We start from the raw sequence: 13549 nt of genomic DNA, 5'->3' as shown, positions 1-13549 counted from the left end.
GACTTCTCGCCAACTGGGGACGGTGAAGAAGTGGGAAAACTTCAGAAAGTGCCAAGTCAGGGACCTAACATGTCTGCAGGGGTGACGCTTGAAGAGTATCTGTGAGTGCCAAGCCAGGGACCCAGCAGGGAAGCGGGGGTGGCGCCTGAGGAAGATGCTGTGTGCTAACAGTGAAAGAGCTCTGGAGTTCCAGTGGTTATTGGATCTGATATCTAGTGAGAGAGACTGGGAGCTCATTGAGTGAAGAACCAAAGTGAGTGATCGTGGAGTAAGAGGAGAACTGTTTGAGTTGCAAATAGTTAGTTATAATTACAGTTAGTAACTTTGATAAGATTGCTGCCATAGAAGACAGTGTCCTAAATATGCAGAAGTGGTGTCCGGCTGGAGGTCTTCACCTGTATAGCTGTCTGTCTATAGAAATCTTGGAGTCTGCTAATTAACATTGCATCTACCTATGGCTATCCTGGTCCTAACCCTCTCTCCCACCGTTTTGTTTAAGAGACAATACATCTTTTTTTTGCATTCTAAAAGTGTCTGGCGCCCACCCTTTCATCTTGCATTACACCCACCATGCCTTGTAACTCACTCTACACAGAAGGATGTCAGCTGTCCTTAACTCTGGAAGTCACCATTGAGCTTCAGGGGCCTTAGGACTTTGCTACACCTGCATTCGATTTTTTTTTTTTTAGGAAGTGCCTGTATAGGGAGCTTTATTGCAGGACTAGCGGTTAGTAATTTTATTTAAAGCTGTAAATTGAAAAAGATGAAAAGTTAATTTTGAGCTAACATGACTTTGTTAAATCTCATAAGACATCTTAGTCATTGGGTTTACATACAGTATATTTTGCCTCTCAAGGGCGGTCTACTTCCATACTTTAGCATGAGCTGAGCCCTCTACAGAATAGATAGAATTATGCTGGTGAATGAGATAACTGTTAACATCAGTGAGGTGTTTGTGCTGCTAAACTCTCAGGAAGGAAGCAGGAGAGACATTGTTCTGCTTGAGCCCCCGACCCACCATCATGCTTGAAGAATCTGAATGTCTGATCATGGCTCAGTTAGGCCTCATTAACATGGGCGGCCGGGGGGTATTAAAGCAGAGCTCCACCCAAAAGGGGAAGCTTAGTTTGTCTTCCCCCTCCCCCCTCCGCTGCCACATTTGGCACCCTTTAGGTGTAGAGAGAGGAGCGGGTATCTGGATTTGACAGGTATCTGCTCCCACTTCTGGCTCTGTTCGCCACAGCGAACTGAGCAAGACGTTTGGCCCCCTCCCCTGCAGCCTTCTAGGACAATTCACAGGTTCCAGAAAACTGCGGCCCATTCATAAAGCGCAGCTCACTTAGTGCATGTGCAATAGGAAGCTGTGTGTGAAGCCACAAGTCTTCACTGCCGGTTTCCATTCGTCAAGATGGTGGCACAGCAACCGATAGCCATTGAGGAATCGGCTTGGTTGAGGACATAGCTGGATGCCTGGACAGGTAAGTTCCCTAATATTGTAACTCAGCAGCTACGTTATTTGTAGCTACTGACTTTTATTTTTTAGGGGGGAGCCTAGAGCTCCTCTTTAAGAACAGGTGGTTGAGCTGCAGGATTATCACCCCTGACCACCCACCTAAAGACCACTATACGGCTGGAGGGCGCTATTCAACTGTGCAGCCATGTTTTTTTTGTGTCATGGCCACAGCAAATTGAATGCAGCCTGTAACATTTATGGGCAGCACCACCTGACAAACTTGCCCATTCAAGTCAATGTAGCCATGCTGCAACTGTGAGCCAAATGCTTGGCTCGCGGCACATTAGTCCCATAAAAATGCCTTTTGGCACACAGAGAACCAAAAAGAAACAGGCATTCAGGAGGTGGCAGGATCACCTCCTGAACACCTGACAGCGACTAAAAAAGAAGATCCACCGCAGATCACTTTTCAAAGGAAGTGCGAACGTAGCATTACAGTGAGTGAGGGCATGAAAGCTTTATCGTACAAGAGATGTGGGAATTTTTAATTATCAGGGAGGTTATTATAAGAGAAGTATGGGCAATCATTGTTTTTTTTTTTTTTAGAATTAGCTGGACCACCACCAGCACTAAGGGTGAGAACCAAGTGATCAAATACCACTGATCGCTCAGTACTCAGTGCTCCCTGAGCAGAGAGCTGGTGACTGCTGTCAGTCGCAGCTTTCTACTCTGCCTCCCCCCCCCCATGCTGGGCTGTGGAGGGGGCGGGAGCAGCTGACTCAGGCTTGTTGATAGGCTGAGACCCCAACCATATGGTCGCGATCCTTCCCCTGGACTGGCACTGTGACATCAGCTGGCAGCAGGATTCAGCCCACTGTCTGCTAAAAATGGGTCACAGTAATGCAGAGCAAACTGAACTCCTGTGATGCACAGGAGAAGTACAGCCAAACAAACTTTAGCTGTACTTCTCATTTAAATGGATTGGACAAATCCATATGTAAAGTGAAATGGGTGTGGCTTAGCTAAATGGGCAAGATTTTAGTGAAATGTGGGTGTGGTTAGGTCTGAAAAGAGGCACCTATGACCCAATAACAAATACTGCGCCCTCGGTTAGACAGACATTGAAAATATTTGGAAATATTTCAATTCACTGATATTTTATTTTTCCATAATACAGATTCAACATCATTACCAGCCAATTCGGCAAAGGAACAGCTTAAAATCGTGGTGTATTTTATGGCTTCTGCCGGAGGAGTTTGTCTCATGATTATCATTATCAGTCTTCTTGTTTTTTGTCAACGAAGAAATCGGGGTAAGTCGTTAAAGTACTCCTCTAGAATGGTGAAGAAAGACCATTGCCGAGAGGCTGATGAGATAAGACTACCTAACGTAATTTACTAATTTGTTAATATAAAAGAGTGTTATTTACATAAAGTTGACCTATTCATAAATGTCATGTCAAGTACTAAAATTGCTGATGAAAACTCTACCCCAAACTCTACCCCAAACTCTCTCTAGGTGCTGATCATGTGACCAAAATTCTAGGCATTAGATCATGTGATACACTATATTGTCAAACGTATTGGGACGCCTGCCTTTACACACACATGAACTTTAATGGCATCCCAGTCTTCGTCCGTAGGGTTCAATATTGAGTTGGCCCACCCTTTGCAGTTATAACAGCTTCAACTCTTCTGGGAGGGCTGTCCACAAGGTTTAGGAGTGTGTCTGTGGGAATGTTTGACCATTCTTCCAGAAGCGCATTTGTGAGGTCAGGCACTGATGTTGGACAAGAAGACCTGGCTCGCAGTCTCCGCTCTAAATTCATCCTGAAGGTGTTCTGTCGGGTTGATGTCAGAACTCTGTGCAGGCCACTCAAGTTCCCCCACCCCAAACTCACTCATCCATGTCTTTATGGACCTTGCTTTGTGCATTGGTCCAAATCATTTGGTGGAGAGGGGATTATGGTGTGGTGGTGTTTTTCAGGGGTTGGGCTTGGCCCCTTAGTTCCAGTGAAGGGAACTTGTAAGGTGTCATCATACCAAGACATTTTGGACAATTTCATGCTCCCAGCTTTGTGGGAACAGTTTGGGGATTGGCCCCTTTTTGTTCCAGCATGACTGTGCACCAGTGCACACAGCAAGGTCCATAAAGATATGGTTGAGAAAGTTTGGGATGGATGAACCTGACTGGCTTGCACAGATTCCTGACCTCAATCCAGACTGGGAGGAGGCGGTATATGATGAAAGCACTCAAGCAGAGTGTGGGATGTTTTGTTACATTGGTGTCAAGCAGTGGGATACAGAGGGAGAAGGTAGAGGAGGTGTTCGCCGTCCCTCCCCAACAGTCGGCCAGGGTGGAGTAAGCAGTCTTTCCTCCCCAGCAAAGATCTGTGCACCTGAGAGACAGTACAACAGACATGTCGGCCAGTAGCCAGATGAGGGAACGGAAGAGGAAGCACCCGGCTCACCTCCCCAATGGCAGCTACACAGTTTGGGAGTGGAGAAATCCAGCCTCCTGCCCCAACGGTTAGCTGAAGCGGATGATGTGGAGTCCCCAGCATAAGTGCTGGCAACAGGGCAGAGTGCTACCAACCTCTGTTCAGCGCCGGCAACAACTGTGAAGTTCGCTGGGGCAGTCGGCCCCTCTCTCTAGCGAGAAGCTGACGTAGTAAAGCTTCTACTCCCAGCTGAATCACTGGCAGCAGGATGGAGCGCTGCTGGCCTCTGCCTAGCACCCACAGTGTCTTTACAGCTTCAGGAAGCTGGAGTGATTGGCCCGTCTGCCCAGCAGCAGAACGAGCCCCGGAATGTTAAAAAACACCCAGCTGAAGCGCTGGCAGCCAGACAGAGAGTCAATGACCTCTGCCCCACACCAACCGATGACAATTATTCCTTGGAGCCAAGAATGGAGATCATGTGGACTGGCTATGTGAGTTAACTTTGCCCGACTAACAAATGTCCAGACCAGGTGGAGGTCTGGGACCTTGTTAGCCGACTTTTGATGGGGGAGAAATGTGATAAACTAACCCGGGGCAGAGGCCTTTGGAGGGGACTGAATGCTAGCCTCATACCGACTATGGGCCCTGGCATTTGAGGAAGCTACAAGCATTTAGGAAGATATTCTATTATGTAATGCAAAAGGACATTATTAAAGTGGTTGTAAATGTTTACAAACCACTTTGACCTACAGGTAAGCCTAGATTAAGGCTTACCTGTAGGTCCAAGAAATATCTCCCAAACCTATACAGTTTAGGAGATATTTGCCCGGAGACGGGCATCGCTGTCTACGGCGCATGCGCCGCAGACAGCGACGCGCAGGCGCACTGAGCATGGCATCCTCGATAACGAAGATGCCGCGCAATGCCGCGCGTCTCGGCTTCCGTGCGCATGCGCAGAAGTGACGTTATCACGGCTTCACCGAATGACAGCGGCGGAGCTGCGAGACCCCACCGAGAAGATGGATGGGGCGGACTACAGGGGACAGCGGTGACATCGCTGGCTCCTGTGTCAGGTAAGTGACACATAATGGACTACTATGCGATGCATAGTAGTCCATTATGCTTTGCCTTTGCAGGGGATGAAAGAGGAAGTAAACTCATCAGTGGTCACCTCCAGCGATGCGGTGTCAGGGTTCTCAGCTGTCCTGGTCGCTGTCATCTTCTCCTGGGTTTCCTTCTGAGCTCAGGCTCTTCAATCGCTTGAATGCTCGGGCTGTGATGATGTCAGTCCTGTACATGGGGGAGTCACATCATCACAGCACAGAGCCGTGCCATAAATGCACACTGAATGGCTCAGTATACATAAGGCCTGATTCACACTAAGGCTGGATTTATACCTATGAATTTTTTAGTGCTTTTTGCATTTAGCAGATTTGTACTACAGTCCATTCACAATGGTTTCCCATAGAATACACTCTGTAGTGCAAAATGTAAAAAAAAAAAAAATTACGTGGGGTTCCCCCCAAAATCCATACCAGACCCTTATCCGAATATGCAGCCCGCCAGGTCAGGAAAGGGAGGGGACGAGCAAGCGCCCCCACCCCCCTCATGAACCATACCAGGCCATATTCCCTCAACATGGGGGGGTGGGTGCTTTGGGGCAGCGGGGGCTCTGTGCCTCCCCACCCCAAAGTACCTTGGGCAGCACAGTGGTGTAAGGGCAGCACAGTGGTGTAGTGGTTAGCGCTCTTGTCTAGCAGTAAAAGGGTCGCTGGTTCGAATCCCAACCACGACACCACCTGCCTGGAGTTTGCATGTTCTCCCTGTGCCTGTGTGGGTTTCCTCCGGGTTCTCCAGTTTCCTCCCACAATCCAAAGACTTGCAGGTAGGTTAATTGGCTTCTGTCCAAAATTGGCCCTAGTATATGAATATGGACCTTGGTTTGTGGGCTCCTTGAGGGTAGGGACCAATGTGAGTGTGCAATGTACAGGGATAGGGACAATTGTAGAAACTCACTCAGGTTGAACTGGATGGACTGGTGTCTTTATTCAACCTTACTAACTATGAAACTATGAAACCTTGCCCCCATGTAGATGGGGGCAAGGGCCTCTTCCAGACAACCCTTGCCTGGTGGTTGTCGGGGTCTGCAGAAGGGAGGCTTATCAGATTCTGGAAGCCCCTTTAACAAGGGGGCACCCAAATCCCAGCCTCCCCCCTATGTGAATGAGTATGGGGTACATTGTACCCATTCACCAAAAAAAAAGTAGTGTGAAAAAATACAGTAGACAGTTTTTGACAAGTCTTTTATTAAAAATATCTTCTTCTTCCTCTGGTCTTCCTGCATCTTCTCCTTCTGCCATTTCTTCTTCCGCTCTTCTTGTTTCTCCGCTCTTTTTTGTCCGGTGTGCTTCTTCCATTGCCGCCGCTCCCTCCAACAACCCTCTTTCAATGCTGCGTCCCGCTGATCTGTCCCTGCCGATGTTAAGCATTTCTTAGATAACGATGGGGGCGCAGCCATCGTATGATGTCATGATGTATGATGTCATCCAGAGGCCCCGCTCCCTTGGGACATCAGGGATCCATCATGCCTCCTTGTTATACCCCTAGGGTATACGGTCTGGTATGGTTCAGGGGGGTTGGAGTGCTCGTTTGTCCCCTCCCTTTCCTGGTCTGCCAGGCTGCATGGTCAGATAAGGGTCTGGTATGGATTTTGGGAGGGGGGGGGGGGGGAGCAACACCATTTAGTTTTTTATATTTTGGCATGGGGGAGTCACCTATGCTTTTTTCACAATTTTTTTTAAGCCAGCGATTCTTTTTTTCTTACATTCAGCTGTCAGCGGGGAAGTCCGCTGACAGATGATGACTCATCGGTTGTTAAGGACGCAGCGGCCGGCTTCCTGGCCCCCTCCTTAGGAACAAGCTATATACAGTGTAAAAAAAACGCAAAAAACGCAAATCGCGGTAAAATGACCAAAAATGCGCCAAGCACTGCAATAAGCACTGCCGAAACAGTCAGAAGCAACATGCATAGATGTGAATCGAGCCTTAAAAGGACTGTAGTGTGTTTCTGAAAAACGGAAAACGCGTAAAAAAAAATGCATAGGTGTGAACCAGGCCTAAATGCTGACTGGCATGTAGAGGCAGTTATGACAGAAGAAACCAATAGGCCAGTGGTTCTCAACTCCTGTCCTCAGGACCCAACAACAGGCCAGATTTTAAGTATTACCTTGGGGAGATGCAGACTAGAATACTGCAATCACTGAGCAGCAAATGATATCACCTGTGATGTATTTCAGTTATCTTGCAAACCTGGCCTGTTAGTGGGCCCTGAGGACAGGAGTTGAGAACTACTGCAATAGGGTCTCTTGTCAAAAAATCCTGCTTGTCCATTTTTTTGTAGGTTTAAAGAACATGTAAACCCAACACTTCATATTCCTGATATGTGGTTGCTGTACCATGTACTTGTAGGAGAAAGTGTCTTGTTCTCTTTGTATTGCTTCCTTTGTGCGAAATCCCTGGTGTTCCTGCCAGTTCCTCTGCTTTCCTATTAAAAACTGACAACACTAGGCATGAGAGCACAGCATAGCCAGTTCTATAGATGTGTTGGTAACTCAGCCAGACTTCTGCTGACACCCCCTGCACAGTCTATCACTGGACAGATCAGTGTGCTGCTGTTTCTCCTCCCCCAGCTCTTATGTATCTGAGGGAATGTGATCACTTACTTATATAAAAAGGGGGGAAAAGTGTTTATAATGTTATTTTATATCTATACACAGGTGTTTTCTCTTTCATTTATATTTTAAGCTCAATGGGTTGTTTTACAAGGTGAGGTTTACAATCACTTTAATTCTGCATTAAATAGCACTGTAGTTTGTTGACTATTTGAGTATGTGTAGTAAACTTTTTTACTTATTATAATATGTATTTTTTTTTTCCAATTTCCCCTCTGCTTCCAGGAAAACACAGATCTTCTAAAGGCCCAGAAAGAGCAGAAGAGGTACGGCATAGATTGCCCCGTTGATATTATGTCCAAGCTATAATGATATCCGATCTAAATAAATACAAACTGACAGTGTTCTAGTAATAAAAGGATTCACTTCTGCTGCACAGGAGCTTTAACCATACTGTAGGTTCATACATGTGCATATTCCTGAGCTTTCCCCACACTCACTAAAACACGTTGCCCTTTAGCAGATGTGCAACAGTGCCATTCATTCCTAATGGCACCCACCATGCGTTTTAGTGTGGTGCAATTTTGTAGACATGTGCACTGGCAAAAAATGTGTTTTTCGGAAATTCAAGAATTTGGAAATTCGGATATCTGAAAATTTAGAGTTTCGCATTTCCGAATTTTGAATTTCTGAATTTCCAAATTTGAAAATTCGGAAATTCAGAAATTCGAACATTCGAAAAAAAGAAAGAAAATCAGTAAAATTCGAAATAATAACTAACTAATAATAACTATTAAATTAAAGGATTGGAATTTCCTTTCAAATTTGGCTGTCTGTGAATGTAACAAATACAAATTTCCAATTTCGAATTTCCGAAAATTCAAATTTCCGAAATTTTGAATTTCCGAAATTTATAAAATCTGAAATTTTCCAATTTCAGAATTTCCGAAATTTCGAGTTTTCCAATTTCTGAAATGTCAAATTTCCGAAATTTGGAATTTCCGAAATTTTGAAAATTCGGAAAAAGAAAAATTTGGGAATTCGGAAATTGAAAAATTTGGAAATTTGGAAAACGAATTCGGAACTAAAAGAATTGCACATGTCTACAACTTTGCAAAACAATCAGTGACTTCTTTTGTGTGTTTCTCACATGCAGGGTAGCCCATTCAAATGAATGTGCTGCCACAGGGCCCCCCTTCCCCAAAGCACCCCCCCATGTTGAGGGGACGTGGCCTGGTATGGCTCAGGAGGTGGGGGCGCTCGCTCGTCCCCACCCCCTTTCCTGACCGGCCAGGCTGCGTGCTCAGATAAGGGTCTGACATGGACCTTGGGGGGGAACCCCACGCTGTTTTTTCGGCATAGGGCTTCCCCTTTAAGTCCATACCAGGTGACGGGGCTAGCGAGGTGTCAATCTCGCCCATGGAGGCGGTGACATTGACCCCCTGCGCTAGTCCCGTCTACCTGGAGCCGCGTTCAAAATGAACGGACTTTCCTCCATGTGTAGGCAAGTCCATTCACTTCAAAAGTACGGCGGACTCCCACCGTAGTCCGGCGGACTAAGCCCTTGTACACACGGTCGGATAATCTGTCGGATTGCGTCTTATCGGATCGTGTTGTCGGATAATCCGACTGTGTGTGGTATGCATTGGACTGATTCCATCCGAATCTCCGTCCGACCTAATTTTCCAACATGTTGGAAATATTTCCCGACCAACTGGGCCGGACGGACCTAATCCGATCATGTGTAGAGCATTTTCATCGGACCAAGTGCCACGCATGCTCAGATCCAATTCCTACATCAAAGCTATTGGCTACTAGCCTGAATGTAGTCCCATCGTAACGAAATTACATCATCACGTTCTGAAAGATCGGATTTTTCGCCAACTTGGCCCGACCGTGTGTATGCAACAGTTTCGGACAAGATCCAACGGACAAAATCCGACAGGCAAAATCCGACGGATTTGGTTGTGGAAATCTCCGACCGTGTGTACAGGGGCTAAGTCCGGTTGTGTGTGGGCAGGTCCACTCGTTTAGAAAGTCCGGAGGACTTTCCTGCGGTTTGTCCGCCAGATAGTCTGATCGTGTGTACGTGGCATTAGGCACACTAGCGTTTTTTATAAGCTTAAAAATAGCTAGAAAGAAAACACTGGATGAAAAAAACACTAATTATAGAGTTTTTGTGGTGGCTTGTAGTAGCGTTGTCATGGCTTTCAGGAGCGTTAGCATTTTATTAGTTTTATAAGTTTGAAAAAAAAGCTGTTAGGAGCATTTTTTAGGGTTTAGGAGATTTTAGATCTTTAGATTGTGGCAGCAAGTGGGGAGAGGAGATCCCCTGCTTGCTGCAAAAAAAAGGGTATCAGGGGGCCGATACATTTGTAACATGTTACACTTTGCACCCTTATTATGGGTGTAACATGTTGCAAAATGTGAACTTATCCTTTAACATCCAGGCACAGCATACGTATCACTGTCTTGTTCTGGTGTGCACTCTATTGGCAATCCCAGAACTAATACCAATGGGTCAGCTACTAATGACCAGGAGAACAGGTTCCCAATGACATCAGCACTGTTCAGACAATCACAGTGCTGCATGATCAGCAGCTCCTCCTACCAACCTTGGGTGTCAGTGTAAGAAACCATGAAATAAGACCGAGACAAAAGTACAGTTAAATAACACTTGTTTAATAATAAAGATAAATAGAACAAACGTAGTCAAAACATAGCCAGAGTTCAGGAACCCGAACAGATAGTCAGACAAACCAAACGTCAAGGAGCCGGAGATTAGCGTAGTAAAACAGCAAGCAGGATCTGGAGCCAGAAGGGATGTCAGCCAAGCAAGTTTTTTTCACAGGAATTCAGGAGAATGTCTCTGTGATGTTGACTAAGGAATAGGCAAAAATCCACTGAGCTTGACGGCTTAAGTAGGCAGGACTGATGAGCAGGATATCAACAGCTGAGTAACTGTGGAAAGATAGCTGGCAATTAGCCGACAGCTGAGCAGCCAGCTCAAAGAATGAAGGGCTGAGCCCAGCCCTGACAGTCAGCCCCTCTTGCCTGGCTCCTGCCAGTATAAATGGCATGGCAAGTGCTCTTCAACTAATATAAATTATTGTGCAGTATGGCTAAAATATTCAGATTGCCAGCCAATTTATGACATTAACTCCCGAACCACAACTCACACACACATGCAGTAAATATGTATTTATGAATGCAAACACTTTTTTAAAAATACATTGTATTTTTTTTTTTCAGGTAGAGTTTATCGCTACATCAGTAGGTCCGGAGAACTGCTTGGAGCGTGTCAAGCCTTCATGTCCACCAGAAAATGAGTTCACTACAGTGCCCACCGAAACCACCTATGACAATGCCCATCTGGGCCGCCGGCCCAGCGTTCCCCTTTCACCAGAAGAAGACTCTATAGTCTACGCCGATTTAAACTATGATGCAAAAAAAAATTATTTCCAAATTGAAGAAGCAGGTGAAGTTGAGTATGCAACGGTGCGTTTGAACTAGACGAGGAACCTTACTGTGAACATTAACAATGGAGTTGGACAATGGAAAGCTTGATCTATAGAACTTTATACTGAAGACGTTCTTGTGATCTATTGTTCTTGCTCTTCAAAACTTTTTCAAGGGGACATCTGAGAATAAAAATCAAGTTAAGAGTAAGATCTCAAAGGATATTATTTGGTAAAAAAAAAACTGCTGAGATATTATAAAGGACTTCAGCAAAACTACAGCAAGACCGTTTGAAGTAAAAATCGAGTAATTATGACTTTAGTGGACCAGTTGAGCTCAATAGTCCAAGGGGTATGACTTGTGTCCTGTTCATCCAAAGAAAGTTTATGTATACCTTGACAATAGAAGAAAGTATTGGAATTCTCTTCAGGTCTTTCGGGACTCTGTGGAATTACTTACGGACTTCACTTTCTTCAGAGACTTTCAATATGACAAATAATGAATGTAAACTTTTCATAAAATTAAAATAACTTTATTTCATCTATAAGAAAACCATTCAATTTTCTTTATAAACCGAGTAACTAAATTTTAATCTTAACAAGCTTAACGCTTACAATGATGCTGAATGCCCCATGAATCAAACCCATGCATGTTCTTCCATCATTAGTTGCAACAATTGGTCTCCCTGATAAAAGAAAGACTAGTTTAGACTTTCAAAGATATCAGAGATCTCTAATATTAATGTCCATAGAGATGTGACCTTGTGCACCTCAAAAAGGTGTTTTCCACATTCACGAAATAATTAATAAAAAAAAAAAATTACAAAATATCTCCTATTGCACTATATCTGATGACCGAAAGGATTTAAAGTATACATTTATGTTGAAGAAACTTCAACACCTCCATGTGAATAAGAGCAGTGTGTCCTTCACCCCTGATGACATCCTCTAGGATGGAACCGCTAGGGTGGAGCTAAGGAGACACTGCTGTCAGAGACACAATCCATTGGGTCATCCATGTAGAAATTTTAAAGTTCTATTAAAGTTGTTTTAACAGTACCCAGACTATTGGAATCCTCCTCTTTTCTTCATGTGGATAATGGACGGATACACTTGGATGGATAGTGTTTACCTTGACAAAGCCATTATGGGAGAATATAGTCTTTCCTGGTATTTCTTTTATTGGTGTTCCATGAAAGGATATTTGTTTTCTGAGTCCAACATGATGTTGCTTTATCAAGCCCATATAGACCTTTTCTATTTCTGAGGTCCAACTATCTGGTGGATCACCTATTTTCTCTGTTGAGTGGAAGAAACATTGTTTTCTATTATTCTCATGGAGATATATACAAGTAATTTCAACATTGAAGTGCTGCATTACTAAGAAGATTCTCTATACAGTATATCAATCATATGTGTGCTGCTTATTGTTTGCATACTTGTATTATTTAGCACAGGCGTTTGTATTTAATTGTTATTTTATCGTATTTTTTAAACCCAAGATAAAATAATTAACAATTGGTATTGCTTCAACTGGCTCAGAATTTCTTTTCATAGTGACACAAAGTTTTTTCTGGATGTAGGTCTATATGGGTTGACAGCCTTACCAATTTTGGCATGGCCACAAATGGAGCAGCGGTTGAACTGGATGGACTGGTGTCTTTATTCAACCTTACTAACTATGTAACTATGTGTCGCCGATTTGACCACAGAGAGGGAAGGGAGTAGTGGTGCTGGAATAAGGGGAGCAGGCATCCCCTGGTGGTTGGAGGGTGACAGGTTGTGCAGGCTTGCTCGAAAGTGGAAACTCCCATCATGAGCCCTTCATGGAATTTAAACAGTTAGACAGATTCCATCAATAATCAAACTGACTCTAATTTACCTGAGACCTCCACAGACTCTAGGGAAGAAAGTCTACAAGCTAGCTTCAAATTCTTGGCCTATTTTATTCCTCATCTAATGACAGCTCAGTTGATCTATGCAGGTCCCATTAAAGGGTCAGTCCAGCCAAAAGTGATATTAACATTTTATAGAGCCTACAAGTTTAAAGTTGGCCTAGATATTTTTTTCATGTTAAAATGTGAAATGTGAAATGTTTCAGCGGGGCAGTCTTGAGGTGGTAGTGCACAGGATGTACTGGTTTCAATAATAAAGGTTCCTGGAGGAAGCAATGTGCTAGAGTGCTGCTTTTGTGTTTGTATTTGCTGTTCAGGCTCCAGGGATTGGCACCCATTATGCCCACAGTGGAAGGAATGAGTTTGGGTCTTGGAAGCAATGAGGTTCTGGATTATCGTCTAATTTCCAGATATTTACCGTTTTAGGAAAGCGTTTTAGGGTGGGTATTGAAAAGCACCTAGTACAAAAATTCAAATCACTTTTTTGAAATGCTTGTTGGTTAAAGTGGTTGTTAAACCCTTACAACACACTTTGACCTACAGGTAAGCCTAGATTAAGGCTTACCTGTAGGTCCAAGAAATATTTCCTAAACCTACACGGTTTAGGAGATATTTGCCAAAAGACAGGCATC

The 13549-nt window shown here is 44.4% G+C and overlaps 1 protein-coding gene across 2 annotated transcripts in view; it reads left to right on the top strand.

The window, feature by feature from the left end:
• The window catches only part of LOC143981735 (B- and T-lymphocyte attenuator-like), a 38967-nt gene extending 26425 nt beyond the window's left edge, over window positions 1-12542 (top strand). For both annotated transcript variants that reach the window (XM_077479787.1, XM_077479786.1), the window contains 3 exons: window positions 2631-2765; window positions 7850-7890; window positions 10817-12542. In XM_077479787.1, coding sequence (XP_077335913.1) covers window positions 2631-2765; window positions 7850-7890; window positions 10817-11077 — 437 coding nt within the window. In that variant the 3' untranslated portion in view covers window positions 11078-12542. The remainder of the gene's footprint in view (window positions 1-2630; window positions 2766-7849; window positions 7891-10816) is intronic.
• Window positions 12543-13549: the final 1007 nt, after the last annotated feature.

Source organism: Lithobates pipiens, unplaced genomic scaffold (assembly GCF_037356315.1).
Source record: "Lithobates pipiens isolate NorthernLeopardFrog02 unplaced genomic scaffold, aLitPip1_a1.2 Scaffold_16, whole genome shotgun sequence".
NCBI lineage: Eukaryota > Metazoa > Chordata > Amphibia > Anura > Ranidae > Lithobates > Lithobates pipiens.
Note: the sequence above shows the minus strand (reverse complement) of the source record. Positions and strands in the feature narration are given on the sequence as shown.